This window comes from Cinclus cinclus, chromosome 14, assembly GCF_963662255.1.
Source record: "Cinclus cinclus chromosome 14, bCinCin1.1, whole genome shotgun sequence".
NCBI classification, from domain to species: Eukaryota; Metazoa; Chordata; class Aves; order Passeriformes; family Cinclidae; genus Cinclus; species Cinclus cinclus.
In genome coordinates, this window is record NC_085059.1 from 14,981,939 (window position 1) to 15,003,453 (window position 21,515).

Below are 21,515 nucleotides of genomic sequence, written 5' to 3' on the forward strand. Positions count from 1 at the left end.
AGCACAGGCTTCCCTAGGAATGTGAAAATCAGCAGTGAGGATCCAAGTACACCAACATTTTCAGCAGTGACACACAGTGGGACATGCAGCTAACAACAGCCTGACACCAGTTACCAGAACAGCTAGGGAACCCCACTCACAAAAACCTCTGACTCAACACAGACTTCCTTCAATTGCTTTTGTTAGGTTCTTAGTGTTACCCTTTCTTATACTCCCAAAAGCACCAGGATAAAAGTTCCTTTTTCCACCACTGTGGTTAAATGGGGCAAGTAAGTGTTGTGGTAAAAATGCAGCTAGCATCTGCCTATTTGTGAAGTCTGCAACGCTGGGCAGGGCAAACCCCATGCAAGGATTCTGCTCCCACAGGGTATCATTCAGGTGGAAAGCTTTCATTAATTTGTTTCCCACAGAAGCAGGAGGGGGCAAGCAAAAGGAAAGAGGTGGTTTGCTCCTTAGAAACAATAAATCTGTGATGCTTAACTGCTGCCCTATTCAATTTCCCTCCTCTTTGTCCATCATCTGCAGAACCTAGGCATCCTGGGCAACTGGCTGGAAATAATAAATTTGGGATGATGTGAAGCCACCTGCATTCCAAATCTGTCACAGCACTCACAGGTCCTGGCTATGGACACCCTGGGCCAGTGCAGTGGCAAATGCCACAGCCCTCTCCCATCCACCGCCACCCTGGGACAGCTCTCCCCTGACATAAGCTGAACTAATTACTCACACCCAAAGCCCAGCTCTTTCTCCAGAGAAAGCCAGCCCATGGTGCCACAAGTGCTACACCTGCTTTGACAGCCTGGCAGGGCTGGCACCATGATGGGATCCAGTGGCACTGTACAGGACAGCACATGAAACTAAAAGCGGACATGCCTGTCCTTGCCCATGTAGGATCTTGGCTGCGCCAGCACTCACACAAGAATCAGACCAAGTCCTCAGACACTGCACTCCAGGAAGCTGGGTCAAAGGACAGTGTTGAAAAATTAAAATATTTTTATGTACTTTTAAAAAAAACCAAGCAAATGAAGTTTCGTAACAGGCCCATCCTGTTATGAAGACATCCACAGACCCATTGCATGAAAGCTAATATGGAGATAAACCTAAAATCCTCCAGCCACATGTATAACCTCACTCAGCTGCAGACAACAGGCAGGACACAGTGAGGCCACCACTACACTTGGAGCACAGAAAGAGAAGTTTCACATCTTAGCAAAGCAAGATGAAGTGGGATCCATGTCACAGTTTAAGGGGATGGTACTTCACAGCCTTTAGAGCCCCAAATCTCCCCAAGAGCAGTTGCAAATGCATTCTGCCCTGCCCTGCAGCTGGGCAGCACAAGCCCAGACTCTGGGGCTGAGGGGGCTGTCACCCGGCTAGATCAGCAACTGCTGACGTGTCACTCCACATCATGCCCACACTGCCAGGGGGCTGCTCACCTGACCCAGAACTTGTCTTGCCCAGGATGTGCAGGATTAGAAGTGATGCACTTAAAAAGGCTTTGTTTTCTTGTCTTTTTTTTAAATCAAGAAGTCAGATAAAAGGAGGGATGAAAATTCTGTGTAGTGAGGCCAAGCCATGGGTTTGGCAGGTCTGACGAATTTGTTTTTCAACTCTTATTCAGTCCTTGTTTAATACCTCATTAGAATAATACATCATTAGTTACCCGACAGAGAAGAGTCTCTGGTTACATTTTAACAGTCCATAATGTTCCAACTGAGGATATCAAAAGGGCTTGAAAAGGGTTTGGTTTTGTTTTTCCAGAAGTTTATTTCAAAAGTGTGCCAATGGGATACACAGATAGCACTGTAATTCTGGTACCCCACACCCACAGACCCCCGAGAGCCCTTCTGTCTGTCCCCTACCCACCCCCCCCACACTAATAGAAAGACCTGGGACATATCAAGAACCCGATTATAACTGGAGACATGGAGCTGAGCTTGCCCTGTGGCTGCAAGCAGCAAAATAGGGCGTCTCTAGCTCACCCACAGCTCAACATATGATGCTACCATGGTAACTAGAAAATAACATTTACTTCAAGGATGAGGGTGGCAGGACATGCTAGGGGCTGCTGTGCTTTCCTGCGTGGGCACCCATCCTCTGGGGATCCTGGGATGGGTAGTGGATGGGGCCTGGGGCTCTCATGAACGGAGGTGGGGGCCCCATGGTGTGGAACATGTGTGGTCCGAAACCTGCAGAAACAAAAGTTGGCAGCTTCAGGCAAAGCACCAGAAAACCTGATGTGTATGTACTGCTGTTTCAAAGTACTGACACCACAGCTGGCTGACAGCTGTGCCTCACAAATGTGCACATCTCCCATCTCCTCAAACTCCTGCCCCTCTTTTCAGTACAACCAGGGCCAATACCCAACACATATCATTACAAATAAAAGCTGGTGAAGGTATCAGGCAGTGTCTGTAATACCCACCTAAATGTTTTCTACTCAACCACAGGGCAGAGCAAATACATCTACAAGAGTCGAAAATTCAGTTAAAATATAAAGTGTCTCTGGATAGATATATAGAGAGTCAAGGACATGCTGGCATTCAACCAGCTGCAAAATTACCCTTTGAAGTTCAGGTTAATGTGGCATTTAGACAGCCAGCAAAAGCACTGAGTAGGTCTCAGTACCAGTAACAGGGATCTCCAACATGCCTGGGAATTTGCAAGCAAATACCAACCACAACAGGCAGCTCAGCTTAATTAAACTCTGCTGACAGCTCAGTTTAGATCATCCATTTACACTGTGTGATCAGGGATGAGGAAAATCAGCTCAGGGCATGCATCAGTGGTGCAGCATGGCCTGGCAAGGAGGAAGAGACCATCTAACACTGAATTTCACACCCCCACTTGAGAGGGAAACACAAGTACCTGGAGGTGGTGGTGGAGCAATGCCAGGAGGAGGTGGCAGGGCAATATTCACCACAGCTGAAGGGCCACTTGGAGGTAGATTGAAGTAATTTGCAGAAGCCTCCTCTTCTGCAGCGGGAGGAGGGGGGAGGGCTGCAGAAAAAGTACACGCGGTTATGGAAAATCTCTCAGGCAAGACAACCAGAGGTATCTGCCTTCAGAGATGGAGCAAAACTCATGCTTTCACAGGGGAAACTGCTGCTACTATTGCATGTATGAACTGGACTGAGAAGCAGAACTGCATTGAAACCCCAGCCACCAATTTCCTTCATCTGAAACCAGCTTTGTTTTGTCCATCCCACAACACTCAGTGGACTAAGAAAGCATGAAAAGCATGTGTTGCCAGTATCTCTGACCTAAGTAAGTTGAATTCAGCTTTAGCTTTTCACTCATCACATAAAGAACTCTCTTTTCATCAAGGATTTGCTCCTAGACAAAGCTCATCTCCCATCCAGCTGGATCTGCTGCAAACCTCCTACAACTGCTCTGGGCTCACCACTGCCTCTACCATCCTGAACTGTCACTGCTCCCAGAAGTTTAACAGCAGCCTCACTCACAGAAGTGGGTCAGCATTAAGTATTTCAGAGATGAGTACAACTCCCTTACCTCCAGGAAGTCCTGGAACTGGCTCCAGCTTTATCCCTGATTCTGTCGTGCCTTCTTTGTCCTTTTCTTTTCCTCTTGCTGCCTGGGACCTGAGAAACAGACAAAAGTTTTAGAACAAGGATAAGAAAAGCAGGATAAGGAGATATCTACACCACAGTGGCTTCACATTATGTATTCCAGATCAATTTCTTCAGCCCAAAGATGAAAAATCACAGAACATCAGACAGATGGTACCAAGTTTGCAAACAGTGTTTACAGGACATGGACTGAAATCTACTGAAAATCTACTGAAATCTACTAGAACTCATCCATAATCCTTAACCAAGAAATCCCTTATGCTACTTGTGTCATCTTCAAGCCAGATCCCACTGGTAAAAAGAAAACCAAAATGCAAGAGGACCCCAACTATTTAGCAAACAAATATCTACTTCTGCATAATACCCAATCCTGCTCATCTGGACTGTAAAGAAGACTGAGATAAGAACTTTGTAGGTCCTCCAGGCTTCCTCCCCCCACAATTACCTTCCCCATTTGACATTGAGTCTGCGGCCGTTGACAATGAGTTTGTTGAAGGATTTCTCAGCAGCCACCTCTGCAGCCTGTCTGGTGGCAAACTGGATGAAAGCACATTGCTGCCTCTGCACCACTGTTATTGTCCGGATCTCCCCAAACTGGTAGAAGTGATTTCTGTATGGAACAAAAAAAAAAATTATGATACTCCACTCCTCCTAGTCACAGGGTATATGGCAGGTGAAATAGGCATGTTCAGAAACTTTCTCTTATCCATTGTCTGCTCACACTAATCATTAGAAATCAATAATCAATCAATTAATCACAATTAGCCCTCCATGCAATTATGGAACAATAAAAGCTCTGCAACAGCTTCTCTCAGCAGCTAGCTAAAGATACAGTATTTCCTTGTAAAAAGTTACACCGTATCCCAAACAGCTCAAAGGGATGACTAATCTGTAAAGAGATACATTTTAGTCAAAGCATTTGAAATGTATCTGTTTGTTCTCCAACAAGCTGGTACTCCTCTGCACTTACCCACCAACCAGTTCCCCATTAAAAAAAAAAAATAATGAAACCCAGATTTAGTTCTGTTCCTCACTTGAAGAGCCATTGTCAATATGTCAAACAAAAAGGCAAGAGCAATACAAATTCACCAACACACCTGAGATCTGATTCAGTGATGGTATCTCCAAGCCCTCCAACATACAGCGTAGTAATAGTCTTGTCTTCAGGAGGATCTAGACGAGGCATTGTTGATGCTCGTTTCAGAAGTTTGTCAGCCACAGGATCATTGATTCCATAGTAACGATCTTTGATGTTCTGGTCAGCCAGAGGATCATCTGGATCTGTAGGTTTCTCATGTCTAAGGTTGATCAAACAAAGCATTTTGCAACTGGGATAAGGGATGACTGAATGGATTAAAATTACTGTAGCTGCCAGTTTCCCAAGCCCTCAGGTCAATTATATCCTTAACCCTTCCACATAAACACACCAAAATGGAACAAAGCCCTGAAAACTTCAACTGCAGCCAGGACTGCGTCAAGTTCTGAATGAATGGCGCTTCTGAGAGCTCAACACTCAGCACTACAAAACGCAAGAGCTGGGTTTGAAACAGCCTCTTGTTCAAATACAAAGACCTCTGCTCGAGCGGACTGATGCCACAAAGGGGAAAAATTGACTACACAAGAGGACAGCTGCAGTCACTACTTTGGCAAAGGACGTGGCCAGCTTCTCACAAACCAACCTGCCACCACAGAGATTCATCTGTTGGCACTGGACGCAAGTTTTGTCCTGACCCAAATCACTGTAATGTCTCCTGCCCACTACAGCATCTCCAAGGGAAGCTGCATCAGACCATAGTGAACAGATGGACTGTTTGAGCTGTGCCTGTACCTGTAGGGACACTCCTCTCCTCTCTTGCACTCTCCTTTTACCCAGAAGGAACAGATGTGAGGACGGTTGCGTTTGTAGTATGGAGTGGTTCGGGCCAGCTTCAGCAGCATGTCACTGGTAGAAGTAGCTTTTCCTAGTGCACCAACTGGTCTAGTGCCATCAGAATTGGCTATCTAAAAGCAGGTAGAACACAAATAATTATGTATATATCAGCACTGAACACCAACACACAGAATCACACCAAGCAAGTGGTTTTAAGAGAAGCTAGGTAATTTCTCCCCTTTCCTCCCCACTCACAGCCACACAAAAAGCATGATCATGGCTGGCTAAACTTACCTCCCGCTCCATGTTCTGGGTGTAGTATTCTTTATTGACATCAGATTTAGGCATTTCATCCTTAAGTGAGAGTCCTGCATCCCGGACTTGGATAGGTAAACCTGAAATGAAACAAAAAAATTTTAACCAATCCGTATGAAGAACAAGCAGAAACAGCGATTTCTGCAACCTGCAGCGACCAGATGTTAATCATCTGCTACTCAGGGAAACCATTCTGCCCTTGAACCTCTGAAGAGACATGACCACAAGACCTATTTTTCTCTGTCCAGTGCCAGCAACACGCACACATTTAAAGTGATTTCACCAACTCCCATTTCAGAGGGCAGCTCCTTGTCCTGGATCAGGTTTTTGGGTACACACCGTATTCCAGGTCGAGCAGGCAGGTCTGACAGACGTTCTTCAGCTTGCTGCAGGTCTGGCACACTTCTGTCTTCTTGAAGCGCATCCGCACGCCAGGGCACCAGCGGAACACCGTGAACGGCCTGGCACAAATCTGGGACAGAAAGGTGGCACTTGGTTCACTCTGCATAGAGCTACCATTCTGCTTCTTGCATGGAAACAAACTCCAAACTCATCTAGCCTCTTCAAACCATACATACAACTTCTTTGTCCTAAAGCTAAGACTCAGAGCTCAAGAAATATCTAACTGGTGCTTTACCTAGACAGGAGGAAGTTTTAGAGAAGTTGTTTTTTTGTTGCTGTTCTTTTTATTTATTGCAATAACCCAAGTGCAGATCTACTCAAAGATACATAAATTCTCTTTGATTCCAGGTGATGTCAGTGCGGAGCTTCTAGAGATGAATTACAACAATGGGTACACCAGACACCAGCACAGCAGAAACACGGGAGAGGTTATGGGAGCTTTGGTGCAGAAGAGTGATGCTCCCTCTTATCTCATGGAATGATGCATTTGCTTCCTCTGCATGTACATCTTGAGTACATAACATAATCTCAATCTGTACAGATTCCAAATTATACCTTTTCTCTACCTCAGATGAAAAGTGATAAAAGGGCAAAAACTTCCTTTAATTTCCCTCAATCCAGGCAACACTGAGTATTTCTTGCTCTTGGAAATAACTGTGGCTTATTTCTTGGACAGCCAACACAAATCACCCAATAGACATGAAGAGCATACACAGTAAAACCCAAACTCCAGGTATTCTGCACTTCTCAGTAAAAGCAACAAACGTGCAGAAGAAAACATGGACCACTTAAAGTGCTGCAATAACTTCAAATATAGTACAACAGTATTTGCAAAACCTCATTCTGATAAACATGAAGATTTTTTTAGACACACTTAGAATTTGCTCAATAATTTTACTATTTTAGGACCAACTGACTTTGTCTAACAAGCACAGTAGACTGACCCTAAAAATTTATATAGTTACATAAGCATTTTAAGTTAACCCAGATAAGAACTCTTCTGAAGCTGACAGATTTTTAATAATTAAAACATATTATTCCTAGATCTGCACCTATTCTGATATTTTTCTTCAAAACATACCTTGCATTCTTTTCCATATTTTTCTTTGGTCTGAAATATTAAAAAAGAAAACATGAAATACCACCAATTCAACATAAAACATGAAACATATAACTGATGTCATAACAAAGTAGGTTTTTTTTATAATTATGCTGCATTTAGACTCATTCACCCCTGTGTATTTGGCTTACACCTTGGAAAGTCAACAGGATAAAAAACAGAAATCCTAAATACTCTCAATACACTTTTGGTTTAGAAACTTACATTAAAAACAGAGTACTTTCAGTCCCACCTCCTGTATATATGAAAGGTGAGAATGAAAAGGAGCATAAATAGTTCTTTTTAAAGAAAGATGAAGATACAGGAAATAAGATCATGGAAATAAACAGGTTTTGAAATATCCCCTATAGTAGCATCAGGGTTATGTTTCATAACAACAGCCCAATCTCTCCCAGCAGGCTTTGTGGAACACAAACGTGAAGGAGATAATGTCAGTGTAGGAGACAGGCAACCAGGTCAGGCAGAGAAAAGCAACATAACATGGATTGACTCACCCTGCACAGAATAAACCATGGAAAACAAACAGGAACTTAAAACTACATTCATAAGTCATCTTTAACTTTTGAGGTGCATGTTCCTCACATTTTAGAAATTGTGCTAAGTAGAATTTAAGCAGATCACATTTCTCCATGATGGAGTTTGCCAGTACTAAAACTTCATTTTCTACTACTTCCTGCACTCCAGACACCGGACTGTCTCATCTTCCTCTCCTTTTGGACTGATCCATTCTTAAATCACACCCCTAACCATTATATTACACACCAGCAATGACTGGGACCAGATTCTCTTGTGCAGAACCAGCTGTTGAGGAGTGTGTATTCACTTTAGCATCTCCTCCTGCACCCAGTCCTATTTTAGTCCCCAAACCCACAGTTCTAGGGCCACCATAGAGAGAAGGAAGAACTGCAGGGTCCAACAGGCACATACCATCCGAATATAGGGATTTTCTCCAAGACATGTCTGGCACAGGATAGGGAAGTCCTGAATCAATCAAGAAGAAAATCGAGAACTTATAACAAGCACTACCATCACAACAGCATTCAAGACACACTTGGAAAAATTATCTAGTTTAACTCATCAGACAGATTGTAAGATGTAAATGCATTCAGAGATACCAGGAGAGCTGCAAGCCACGATCCAGGCCCAAATTATTCCACAATCATAACGTGGTAGTTATTGTAGCTTGGAGTAAAACTTAGAATAACGAAATAAAAGATGTATTCTTGAGATCTGAACTTCTCAGTGCCTGGACTGCAGGAGGTGACACCGCCCCCGTTAACCCTCAGCGGTGACTGTCAGCACTGGGCCCACTCGGGAGAGGCTTCAGCTCCAAGGGACACGGCCATGGACACAGGAGAAGCCGAGCTCAACCCCCGCAGCGGCGGAAGCGGCTCCCAGCTGCTACAGCCCCTGAACCGCGGCGCGGGGGAAGGAGCGCTGGGGCAGCTCGTTCACTTTGCGCCGTAAGGAGGACCGGGGAACCGCGACAGAGCCCTCCCGGGGTCCTGAGCCCCACGTGGGGGGTCACCAGGACAGGTGCCGGGTCCCCAAGAAAGGCAGCAGGACCCAGGGAAACTCCCAGCCCAGGGGTGGAGCCCCCCGCACTCCCCGCGCCTCGGGGCCTTCCGGCCCAACACGCTCCCGCAGCAGAGCAGGGCCCCGCGAGACCAAGCCCGCTCTTTCCGGCTGTCCCGGCTCTTCGCGGCCGCCCCCGCTCACCGCATCCTCCCAGTTCTGCCGGTTGTAGGTGTTGGAGCCCAGCGATGTGGACATGGCGGCTCGGCTCCGCTGCCGGCAGGCGGCGGTCGGAAGTGACGTCACTTCCGCCAGCGCCGTGACCCCAAAACGCGGGATGCGGCAACGGTGACGTCACAACCCCACGGCCGCAGGGGGCTCTCCAGGCACAGCTCAACGGGAGAGACCACGGGCAACGAGAGGGGGGGAGCACCGGGACGACACCATTGGGAAAAGACGGAAAAGCGCTCCGCTTTTCGTTTTCTTTAAAGAATGATTGCTTTGCAATAAGAGCCAGCGAAAAGAATCCGAGAACCACTTGTGTTTTATTGAAGGTCACTACACGACGTCAAGCATAAGGCAACAGGCGCCTTTCGGGGACCGGGGACAGAGGCAGGGAGGGGACAGAACAGCTCGCCCAGCTCAGCAGAGCGCTCAGAACGCCATAGCCCAATGCACCTTCTGGTTCTGGTGAGAAGCGTGCAGGTCATGTTGCCTGCAGCAAACCCAAACCCCAGGCACAGCTCAAGGCTTGGGTCCTGGGAGGTCAGTCTGTGGTCGTGTTGCAAGTGCAGAGGCCGTTTTGGCTACTGAACAGGAGAACTTGTGGCCAGAGGTCAAGTCCTTTGCTATCTGGACTGGGAAAGCCACAGCAAGCACAAGCACTACACATTAACTCCTACCTACAAGTCTCAAACTCACGCTGTACATCTGTGTGTCACCCACACAGAAATGTAAACGTGATGCCTCGCTGCAGGACCAGGGCTGTGAGGTGTGAGCCCCTCCAGCACACGGAACCACGGCAGGTTCCTTGTGCTAAGGGAGATGTTCTGGGATGCTGCACCATGCCCCCAGAGAGCAGGCGGCCTCATCCTGCCCCTCCATGCAGACGATTCCCAGATCCAGGCTGGCAGAGCCATGGTACAAGCATCTGAAGTGATACGCCTGTGGCTGGCTGGTATTCAAGCCTTTCCCAGCACAGCAGCATGTCAAAGCCCCTCAGAAACATAGGTCAAGGTCTGAAGTGGGAATGCTCCACAGGACGAGCCATCTCACCTGCTTGCAAGAGCCATGCACTTACTGGTAATTCAGACTCCTGGATACACAGCTCCTAATCACCCATTTTAGCCTGGACTGCAGCCAAATTATTACAGCCCAGGTAACTGACCTTCTGGTACAGTCTGTGCAGTCAGCATATAATGAGTTTACACCCTTACACCTCCCTCCCACTCACCCTAACTGGAAAAACAAAGATTATGAACTCAAATCACCACTGCAGTTTTGTAATTACAGTTTGTAATTTTGTAATTTTTGCAATTTGTAAAAACTAACCTTAACGCTCCAGGTTTCATACCCTCAGTGCTACAACCCCTGGCAACTCAACGTTTATTCAGCTGACGTCTGCCAGGGAGCCTCTCTGGAGCATCCCTGCCTCTCCACAACATTCCTGCCTCAGTCAAGAGCTGCAGCAGAACATGAATTCCCAGCTGGAAGCACATCCTGCTGCCACATCCAGCTGAGATGCAGCGGGCTGATGGCAGGCTTGGTTACCAGTCAGATCCATGAACACTACAGTACACTATGTCACAAGGCAAACTGATCAACTCCTTTGTGAAAACACATCTGCCACCTCAGCTAAGCAAGCTACATATGCCAGAGGGGTTGGGCTCTGCGGCCCAGCCCCTGCAGCTGAGGTATCCTACGAGGAAGCAGAAAACCAAAAGAAAAGATCGTGCTGCTGCCAGGAACTTGCCAGAATGCAGAAGGCAGGGACACTCCTTAAAATGTTTGTTTGGGAAGGGCATTGCTCTGGCTGAAAGAGAAATTCTTCATCACTGAGTAAGGAACCTCAGGTTTGTGGGCCAACATGGAAAAAAAAAACCAGTATGGGTTCTTTTCTGCTGATAAATCCCACTCAGCCCCAATTATCAGTCGGTAAAGCCAATTTCAGTCAAACCCAGAAGGAGATCTTTCTCGGTGCTCTAACACATGCTGCAAGTTACTCTAGCCTATGGCAGTAAGGGGAAGTGGAGTGGTGGTTAGTGGGCGCTACAACAAGGGGAGAGAGAACAAACCAGCACAAACCACAGCAGCCTCAGCCCCCTCTCGGCAGCCGGCTGGGCCCGTGGCACACCCACACACCACAAAGGAGCTCAGCAGAACCTTTCACCAGGTGCTTTCTAAGGGTGCCAATCCATCCAGCCGTCGGGAGCCAGTGCTGGGAGCCACTACGGGAGCACAGGGCCGAGGCTGAGCTCCACGTGATGGGTGAGCCAGATCACCTCCGAGGTGTGGTCGCCCTCCTCGTTGGGCCGGATGGGAGCAGTGAGGTTTTTGAACTCGTGCTTCATCTTGAAACTCACGGTCACATCTCCGTCTTCTTTCTGTGGGGTGACCTTGATGAAAACTCCCACCTTATTGGCTTTTCTAAAGGCAATAACACTGCAAGCAGAACACATAGGAACACTGAGTCAGCCAAGTACCCAAAGCATTGCTACAAGAGGAACAATGCTCTCAAAGGAACTCAAATCACACTGAAGAGATAGGAGGAGAGCCAGATTTAAGGGAGAGAATCCTCACAGGATACTCACTCCGGGTCATCCTGGAAGTCTTGAGGCTCTGCCAGCTCATCATATTCTGCTGCAGCATCTTTGCCGGCCAGAATAAGCTCCTTGGGAGGAACTGCCACCTGAAGCAGAGCACAAAGACAAAGAAGCCTTTCAGCACTGATCACTAACTACAATGCAAGCAGAAGGCTCTCCTCTTCTGAGGTCTGCTTCCCTGTGGCTTAACAGAAAAGTGATTCATCCCAAGCTTTTTCTGCTCCAGACCACCCAAATACCATCCTGACAGTGAAATAATACATTTCTCTCTTGCATTTTGGATATCAATGAACAGGCACAATTTCAAAACACTTTGTGAGCTGCCGCTTACATTGGTGACAGTAACTGAAGCTCCAAAGAGGGAAATGCAGCCCAGCTGGCAGAGGTTGAAGGACACACGAGAAGTGTGGCCTGTGATTTACCTCAAATGGGAGTGGTAAATGCGGGAAGAGGCTTGGGCTTACACAGTACGAGGGTGCAATCAATACCTTGGCAGTGCTGTTGATGTCATCAGGGTCTCCCTCCTCACACTCCAGCAATGTGACATGTGTGACATTCTCCACAGGATTAGTCAAAGTCAGAAGGACTTGGCTCTCCTGGGGAGATTCAGGAATCACAGTTCAAGAAGCAATTGTGCTAGAATTAACTGTTACCATAAGCACCTCCATCTCCTCCAAACTGATCAACCCATTCCAAAATTGCATCTCATCCTCTCAATGGATGGACAGCAACCACCCCCCCATCCATAAGAAAGGCACCAATGCCATGCACAACTCTTAACAGGAGAAAGCCTTATTTTGGGAGTCCAGCTGAGATCTCAATTCCACACCTTTTCTTCTTCAGACATGGGCAGGTGCTTGCGATGCCAGATGTCCCACTGCACAGCAATCTACTGCTGCAGTGACAAGGACACGCAGCGGCCACTCCCTTCAACCCTGCATCCTCTATACAGAGTGAGCGGAGCCCTCACGGAATAACCATCACACCATGTCACCTTCCAAAAAGATGCCACATTCACAGCTCCTGGCTACGTCTCAGCCTAAGACATTTCTGCAAAAGCTACTGACCTTCATGTAGCGCAGGTTGGGAATAGACATGATTCTCACTTCAGGGATGTAGTTACTACAAAATAACAGAGCAAATGACTGTGAGGGACTGGGTTGCTGTCTGCAAAGCTATTAGAGCTTTCCTAAAATGAAAAATTGGAAGCGTCCTTTTGCTGTATAACCCTAAACCTACAAACACCCACTGCAGTCTGGGGCTGGCACAGCATGCAGTGTTTTTGTCCAACTCCTGAAATCTTTAGTAGATCAGCAAGCAAACCTATTACTGATAAGCTAAATATATCAAAAAGTGATTACACCACCCTAAGAGATTACACAATCCCACAGGAGGTCAAAGGAAATTAAAATAGAAGGCATTAACTCAGCATGAACAGGGAGTTGTTGTCCCCAGTCCCCATTTCTTACTTACACAGCAACCAGCTGGATCTTGAATTTGATAGATGTCGGATTGAATTCTGGCTTGCTCAGGTTATGTTCACATTTCTAAAGAGAAACATATTTAAGTCAGCACCAAAAGTCACACACTGAAGAACCAGAGACACAAGTGCCGTGTCACCAGCCATGGCATTACAGCCTCCATCCAGCACAGCACATAGAAGCTCCCTGAGATGCATGTAGCCATCAGTGTGTTCAGCTATTGATACTCCAAAATGTCATATCCAGCACTACCAGCACAACCTCAGAAACACAAGACCTGGAACCAGTCTTGAAAACACTTGGATGCTGACTGCAGCACAAATAATGGTAAGCCCTCTGACCTATGTTCCAGAATCCATTCAAAAACTGATGCAGATACAAGTCCCAATCTCCTCATAGGCTACTCTTCAAATAAAGGATCAGCCTGGCATTACTTATTTCTGAGAAAATCTTCTGCATGTGCAAAGCATTCTGCATCTTAAATACTAACAAGAATATTGCTCTATTACTTTAGGAACTAGATAAATAAATATCCTTGCATGACTGAGAAAACAAATCATGTTAGTAAAGGTCGTGGAGAAAGCCAGCTGCAGAACTGGGATTTAACTCTTGCCTGTCTTCACTTCCCAGATCTCTGCTTTGCTTCTCCGGAATACCCTCGTCCTGCTTTCATCTAGTGACATCTTCACTATTCTGCACAGCAACTCTCCAATATTCTGTTTGTTGACTCTTGTCTTTAGTAACAGCAAATTTTCTTTTTATTTCAACTGTATCGAGTTTTCTTTGACTCCTTTGCAAGACAGGGCACTAGCACAAACCCCCTGTGTATCTTTATGCATCTTGGACAGTGTTGTCCCCCTTTCATAACTGTCACCACACCAGAGATGTGACAGCCTCCCTCACCCCATTATTGCTGTTACCACTAACTTGGCTGACAACTTTCAACAACCAGAACCATCTGAGCCCTTTCTTTTCAAAGAGAAACACACAGCCCATTTCCCAGCACCCAAGTGCTAAGAGCCTGCAAAAGGCACTTCTCTGGATTGAATTCCCTACCCGGCAGCGCAGGGAGCGTTTGATCAGGAGGTGCTTGTGACGTGGGTAGAGCTGGGAAGCACAGATGGGCTGGAAGTCAGGCTGCAGCAGGCGCTGGCGCAGAGTCGTCACTGGCAGCACAACAGAAAGCAACACAAAGAAACGTCTCAGGAACTGAAACTCCAGCTGCATTCTACATATGCAACTCACACCCACAACATCTCTAAGACACCTAATTCCACATGCACCCTGTAATTCAGAAACCACTGGCAACTATCACATTTTGAGAAATACTTAGAAAGGAAAAAGCTGATTCAAGGGCTGCCCTGACTGGGCACAATAATGTGAGAGCAACGTCAGTGCTAGCCTAGGAGAAACAAGAGACCCACGTCTGTCTTCAAAGCTGAGCTGGGATGGAAACAAGAGTTTTGTAACCATCAAGAACATCGTTCCTTCCCTCACCACAGCAAATGAGTTTCACAGCTTGGTCACCCTCACAGCTGGGTGCTGCATTAGTACAATACACAACTTCTTAGCAAGGAGTTTGCATGACCCAGACTCACACGCAGAACAAGAGAAAACAGTTCCCAAAGAAAGAAACCCCCAGCAGTCAAAACCTCCCATGGGTTTCTCTCAAAAAGCAGGCTCCTCACTGTTCCAGTGCCTAAGAGACAAGTGAGCCACCTGGCAGCCTTTCCCTCACTCTGGGGAACCAGCAAAGTTGTCTTCTTCACCAGCATCAAACTCACAATGCCAATAGCCTCATAAGAAAAGGAGTCCAAGAAGATCTACCCCTTCCCATACAACTTTCAGGAATTCATTGATAGTGGCAGACTTTGTAGGCCTGCAGAACAACAAACACCCGTTCCACTTGGAGCCACCTCAGCTGGAAGCTCACATCACTCCTCTACCTGCTGCTTTATCCTGTTCACACCAAGTCTTACTGATCGATTTACAGTATTTGTGGGTTAAATTTATGAGTCAGCTAAAGACCTGGCAAATGTACACAGGCTGTTCCAAGCTGATGTCAAAGCAATGTGCAATTGTTACTCAACAGCCTCCTTTCGGTTCCGGCTCCCCAGCAGCTGCTATTTCCTTATTTCCTGCTAGTATTTGAAAAAGGACATCAGCTGTTTTCTCCATCCACAAGTTGATGCTTCACACACACAGAAATTAAGGCCAGCTAGAAAATTAAACAACCCTTCAGGCCCTTCTGGCTCTGAGCTTTTCATGTACAACATGAAACCGAGGCTGCATTCAAAGTCACCATTTAAGAAGTCCTTACCTATCTCCCAGTATTTCAATCCCACATAAACATGTCCAGAAACTCGGGTCACGAGGAATGTCACAAGCTTGTAGGCAATGCCCATGTTACAAAATGTAAGGCCAAAACAGTGACAAAATACTAAGGTTTTACCTTCTGTCAGATTGATTGCTCTTGTGTAGTAATCCTCAGGAAGAGGCTCCACTTCTTCCACTGCATCAGCTGGCTCAATCTTGATCTCCTTCTGGTCTTCTCCTTCTTTCAGCCTAAAGCAAAATAAGGGGCAACTCACTCACTAAATAGGGCACGTGCGCTCTGGCAGCAACAGCTCTGACTGCATGATAGCACAGAAGGCATCGAGAGCTGAGACTGCACAACAGTAAGTGCAACAAGGGTGTGAGCACTCACTTGTTCCTCTTGGGAGAAAGCAAAACATCTGGAGCTGCTGCTGAGAGATGCCTGAGGATCTGACACCTCCCCAGTCCTCGAAAGGAGAAATCTCCTCTCACTGCAATCTGCTAGTTGTCTAGCATCTTTCTTGCTTTACTCCTCTCTCACCTACACCTCCAATCCTCCCCCCAAAAAGTAACCCCAACCCTGAGACTCACGAGAGTCCAGCGAGGGCACTGATGGGAGCTCCGGGCCTCTGGCGCTGAAGCCTCGTTCCAAGGCCATATTTGTCCTACAAGGAAAAAAGGAACTGTCACCCTCAGGTCTGCTTCCTGATGGGACAAAAACACCTGCTGCAAACTCATCCTTTGAGCTGCATGACAAGCATGGGGGTACAAGCAAAGGAAAGCACAAAGGAAAAGGTACTCAATGCTTCCTAACATACATTTTTCTGCTTCAACTCTAGGCAAAGAGAAAGCAATTCCCACTGCACTGCAGATGGGGAAAGACAGATGAGTGCGGCTACTGCTTACAAAGCTTTTTGCTCCTTCCTCAAACCATCAAACCACCAGCCTGCACTCCTGACACATTTTCCCTGGATAGTCTCTTCAGAGCAACTCCATGTCAAGTAGTGTAGAAGGAGAGCTCAGCTGCCAAAAAAAGTGGGTTGATGTGCTTATGCATCCATCTGAAAGGCTCTGTAGCATCACCTGAAGCAGCTGGAAGGTTCAATCTCCTACAAGCCTCCTTACCTACCAAGTCTCTCTCACCAGAAATAGCTGAGCTACTCCTCAGCTTTCTACAGCTGAGCTGTACCCAGGGTGCTTGGAGGCAGGTATCTTCCTTCTGGCCAGGGCTGAAAACCTGAATTCTCACCAAATGAGAAACGTGAGCATCAGCCTAGTCTGGTGATTTTTCAAGGATGAGGTGATTCATGCTAGTGGCACTTGCCTTGGCCAAGCAGACAGCTGTGTCTCAGCCAAGTCTTGGGAAGGACTGCTTGTCAGGTGTACATTACTTACTCAAAGATACCGCCCCCTTTCTAAACTAACACAAAATATTTTTTGTAACAAATGTTACCCTCTGAAGACTTAGGCTTCACCTGTGCTCCTTTTAGGCACACCTAAGCCACAGGCCCTGAGCCAGGGTGTAGGATCTGTTACTCCCCTTCAGTTGGTACCATGAGAGCTTCAACACCAGCAGAAACTGTGAAAAGACTTACCACTACATGTATAGTGTGTTGCTGCGGAGAGCCCCCAAATAGCAGCAGGTAGCAACGGAGACAAAAAATGCAGCCATAAGACACAAGCAAGGGCACAGAGCAAGCACAATTCATTGAAGTAGCAAGCATATGCAGTCACCCAGCTAAACAAAGTCAGCATTTACCTGCCAGGTACAATATACAAGTCATTCAAGCCACAACCAACTCTTAAGGTTCATTTCAGTAGAGATTTCATGCGGACAAGTGTCAGACTATGCTGATCTATCTGTCACTGAGCTGTGGCAAGAACTGTCCTGAGAAAGCTGCCACTGGCATTGTGGCTGCAGTTACACTGCACTTCACTGCTGGAGAACATACTCCTCAGCATGGCGAGTATAAACCCTTCTGGTACTGCTGGGGAGGACTATCAGAGACAGAGGCAATGCAGTGCACAGTAACGAGTGCAAAAGTATTCATCCCTAAAGAAAGCCTCCTTTTCTTGGGCAGCCTTATCGTGCCATCAGCTGTGTCATTCTCCAGGCTGAGGCTGCTGTGGATCACTTTTCCTGCTCTGAGAGGATGGCACAACCAGCTCACCGAGAAGGCCAGTGGAACGTAGTTGCGGCGTCGCACCAGCTTCTTCCTATCCCGCTCAATCTTCTCCTTCTGAGCCAGCTGCTGGTAGTACTCCACCAGTTTGTTAATCTGCAGCAGAGAAAAGAAGAGGGAGCGCTGTCACCCAGCTGCAGCATTTGCTTTGAACTAGCTGGGGCTCCTGCTACTTGTTTCACTCTGTTCCTAGTACCAGCTGTATTGTGCAGGATGTACTTCAAGAAGCCTTAACATGTCTTAACCCACACTGTGGGTGACAAACTGACCCTCCCTTGGCAATGATGTGTGTTAGAGGCCAGCATCCAATTCACACTCTGCAATTCAGCAACTGAGACTTTGTTCACAAATTTGCCATGACTGCATGGCGTAACATCCCGTGGCCAAGATCTGAATCTGAGTGATTCGGATTGGCAGAGCAAACAGCATCTTTAGCATCTTTTCTCCCCTCCCTGAGCATGGTCACATTTAGAGTGGAGCCCCAATGGTAACAAGGAAGGGTGTTAAAGGTGCAGTTCTGCTTTCCAGATCCTAGACACACTTTTGATTGGAAAACAGCTTTTTTTTCACATACATACGCAGCACATTCACCTTAACAGCACCATTAGCTAGGCTGGTTTCAACTGAGCTTCTTCTCAGAAGGAGATTTTATACTGCAATGTCCTCAGGGGAGCCTCCAAGAGGCCTTCCCTCCATTGAATTCAGTCAAGGTGCAGATTAGGAGCGAACTGCTATCTGAAGGACTATATAGACGCAGAAAAAGTGATTGAGAGGGCCTGACACTCCAACAGTTCTTTCTGGCCGATGCATTTCAGCCCAAGCACAGCTTTCCTGCTCACTTACCCTCTGCGTGTGAGGATTCTCCGGCTCCTGCCAGCCACCACTCGCTGCACAAGAGAAGAGAAAAAGCAAAGTCCACAGGAGATTTCCAGACACCACAAGGAAATCACACCCAACACTCTACTATCTTGGTGTTATTTATAAAATATGCTATTCCCTGGTTTTGCTACACCCACCATTGCAATTAAGTTCATGTCTCTACAAATACACACCTCTGAAAGACTTGCACAGGCAGCGCTGGAATGAAGAAGTTCTGACAGCTTTTATATTGTTTTTTAAACAAGTGTTGCCTGAGAGATATGCAGGACAGCACCCAGGAGTCACTTCAGCAGCAGGTACACGTGTTTATATGTGTGTCTCTTATTACTGGCTGCTGCTGTCTCTGCATCCTCAGCTCCATTTACAGTCACATCGATACTGGAAGTCAGAGGATCTGCTTAGGCTACCTAGTCAACCCCATTTCTGGAGCCTGACAGATATTTTCTCTACATTTCACATAGCATAAAAATAGATGAAAGCTTTGTTCTAGTGCTCTTGTGAAGAGAAAAGCCAAGCTCAAACACTGACTAGCTACTCTACTATAAGTCTAAGTGAACAAAATTGATGGAAAATAAATTACATGTTTATGCTGTCAGACTGAGCGGCTTCAAAGACCATGAAAGCACACAAACAAGATCTCAGCTGTGGGGAGAGTGTACTGACTAAAACACTTTGACAGTTTTCTCACTAGTCAGGTAACACAGGCAGGGAAATGGGTCACATATTCCTCTACCTCAGCTCAGCTCTTCAGAGGAGTGTCCACCAACAAAGAGTTTTCCTGTGAATATCCAACTACAACTCCAAGCCTAGACAGATAATAAGTCTCTAGTACAGTCAGGAACTCACTGGATTATCTGTTACCTTCAAAACACAAACTGGGCTTGTGCTGTAACTCAGTTTCCTGTCTTTTAACTGTGCCTTACCGACAGATTTGTCTGCCATGCCAACGTCCCGGGAAGTCCAGCGGCAGAAGCCACAGGCCAGGTAATAGGCTTTCTTCATGGTGGTCTTGGCCGGGTCGTCGGGCAGCGGCGCTGGGATGCTCGTGGCCCGTGTGGAGAGGGTGTGCATGCAGCAGGGGCAGTCAAAGCAGTTGGCACACCTGCAAACAACAAGGCTGGGCTCTGAGAAGGGTCCCAGGCTGAGAGAAATGCTCCCAACCACCACAGCAGCATTAAACCTACACATCATGAACTCCCAGGCAACAGCACTAGGGATAAAGGGCAGCAGAGCTGTCACAGCAACCTGAGGGATTCACAGACAGCATAAGAGCAGCAGCAGTGAGAAACATATGGTGATACAAAAAACCTCAGTATTATGAGCCCAGGACATATTAAAAAAACCCTCCAAGAGTCATCAACAGCACATGATACATTATGGAATTACAACTATTGTCCAAAACAGATTCAAACATAACAACCAGACATGTGATTTTTGAAGTTTCAGACAAACACAGGAAGGGACAGTCTGAAATAAGGACCCATGATAAAAAAAAAAACAAAACAAAACAAAAAAAAATCCACAACAATTTCACCTGTTCTTTTTCAACTTGGCTTCAGCGGAAGGCATGTTTTCCAGGCAGCTGGGGCAGTAGTGAGAGTCCACCTAGAGAAGATACAGTCACATCACACACCTTACCTGGCACACATTTGTCCAAAAAGCTCGAAAATGAAACGTGATCCAACAAGGATTTGTGTCTTGCACCACCCTGCTAAAGCCAGGGATGGCTTAACACTCTTTTTGGTATGCAAAACATCAGCCCATCTCAGCAAGATTCTGATCTTCAATAATATAAATTACAAGGTTTCTTAAATCAGAATGGATTAAGCTACTCCACCTTGGAAATTTGAAAAGATCCACTGAGTGTTGACCTCTAGCAATTACCAGAATCTCACCTTCAGCGGGAACCACAGTTTTAATATTTTATTTTCTTGTTACAAACAAATTCATAATGTCCTCGCGCTTACACTGGTCAGATACGTGCACATTTCACGATGCTTTATAACTCTCTGCTGTCCCAGAGAATTTTATCAATTAAAACAACACCAGCAAGACTGGGGGCCTCTTCTTGAACAGGAATTCAAACTGATTCTTAAGCGTGGCCACGCACAATGACTGCACTGCTCACACCACAGTGAATTCATGACGGATACAGCCATGTCACAAATCCACTCTTCAGAGCCCTTAACATTTCCTTAAACATGCCCCATCTGTTATCTGGGCTGCACAGTCATTCTTTCAAGGCTTTCCAAATCGATCACAATTATTTATTTCAACCAGGCTTCCACAAAACCAATCTCAGCAATTTTCATATAATAATTTATTAAGCTAACCTTCCCCCCATGAAATCATCGTAGCCTGCCTGTAACAGGGAGGGGGGTGTGTCTGGGGGGTCTCCCTGCCCCTCCACGGCCGGGCCCGATATGCCCGGGGGCTCTAGACTCAAGGATCGGCTCCCACCGAGGGGTGAGAGGTCTCCGCGGGCCCGGTCGGGCCCCACCGAGGTTTTCGGGTCCCCGCTCCACCGGCCGGGACCGCTCGAGGGGGGACGTCCACCATGAGGAAAAGCCGCCCCTCTGCGCTCGCCTCAGCCAATCAAATTCCGAGCCCCGCCGACGGACAGCCGCGCACAGCCAATCCAACCCGCAACAGCACCCCAGCAGTCACCCCCAACCAATCCCCGCGCTCCGTGCCGCGCTGCGCCCACCCGGCTTCCGCGCAAATAACCAATAGGAAAGCAGAAAGAGAGGGAGAGGCGGGAGAAAAGAGAGTGAAAGGCGGGAGAACGACCCAATCGCTGCGCGCAGAGACAGCACCGCCACGCCCGGTCCCGCCCGCTTTGCAGCTGCGGCGCGGCCGCACCGCCGTTACCTCGTGCGAGACGCACTCGAGCGAGCGGAGCTCGCTGCAGTAGCGGCAGAAGTACAGCTGCGGCAGCGGCGCCCGCAGCTCCTTCTCGCCGCGCACCAGGTACAGCACCCGCTCCGACTGCAGCAGCGACGCCATCTTGCGAGCGGGCGGG

The 21,515-nt window shown here is 47.2% G+C and overlaps 2 protein-coding genes across 3 annotated transcripts; both read right to left on the reverse strand.

Annotated features, from left to right (window-relative positions):
- Positions 1–1,886: 1,886 nt before the first annotated feature.
- Positions 1,887–9,078, reverse strand: RBM22 (RNA binding motif protein 22). Its single transcript, XM_062502228.1, has 11 exons — positions 9,017–9,078; positions 8,225–8,278; positions 7,259–7,288; positions 6,115–6,247; positions 5,755–5,855; positions 5,419–5,591; positions 4,688–4,888; positions 4,036–4,200; positions 3,514–3,602; positions 2,869–3,000; positions 1,887–2,189 (listed from the first exon to the last, which is right to left on the reverse strand). The coding sequence occupies exons 1-11, from the start codon at positions 9,068–9,070 to the stop codon at positions 2,059–2,061; spliced, it is 1,263 nt and encodes a 420-aa protein (XP_062358212.1). The 5' UTR covers positions 9,071–9,078; the 3' UTR covers positions 1,887–2,058.
- A 260-nt stretch (positions 9,079–9,338) lies between these two features.
- DCTN4 (dynactin subunit 4) lies at positions 9,339–21,512 on the reverse strand. 2 transcript variants are annotated; one of them, XM_062502110.1, is made up of 14 exons: positions 21,365–21,512; positions 20,028–20,098; positions 19,417–19,595; positions 18,458–18,501; positions 17,603–17,710; positions 17,027–17,047; positions 16,023–16,096; positions 15,568–15,680; positions 14,172–14,281; positions 13,108–13,181; positions 12,702–12,756; positions 12,123–12,230; positions 11,623–11,720; positions 9,339–11,473 (listed from the first exon to the last, which is right to left on the reverse strand). In XM_062502110.1, exons 1-14 carry the CDS (start codon positions 21,497–21,499, stop codon positions 11,260–11,262), a joined length of 1,404 nt encoding a protein of 467 aa, XP_062358094.1. In that variant the 5' UTR covers positions 21,500–21,512; the 3' UTR covers positions 9,339–11,259. The 2 variants fall into 2 exon arrangements, with proteins under 2 accessions (XP_062358094.1, XP_062358093.1); XM_062502109.1 differs by lacking the exon at positions 17,027–17,047.
- Positions 21,513–21,515: the final 3 nt, after the last annotated feature.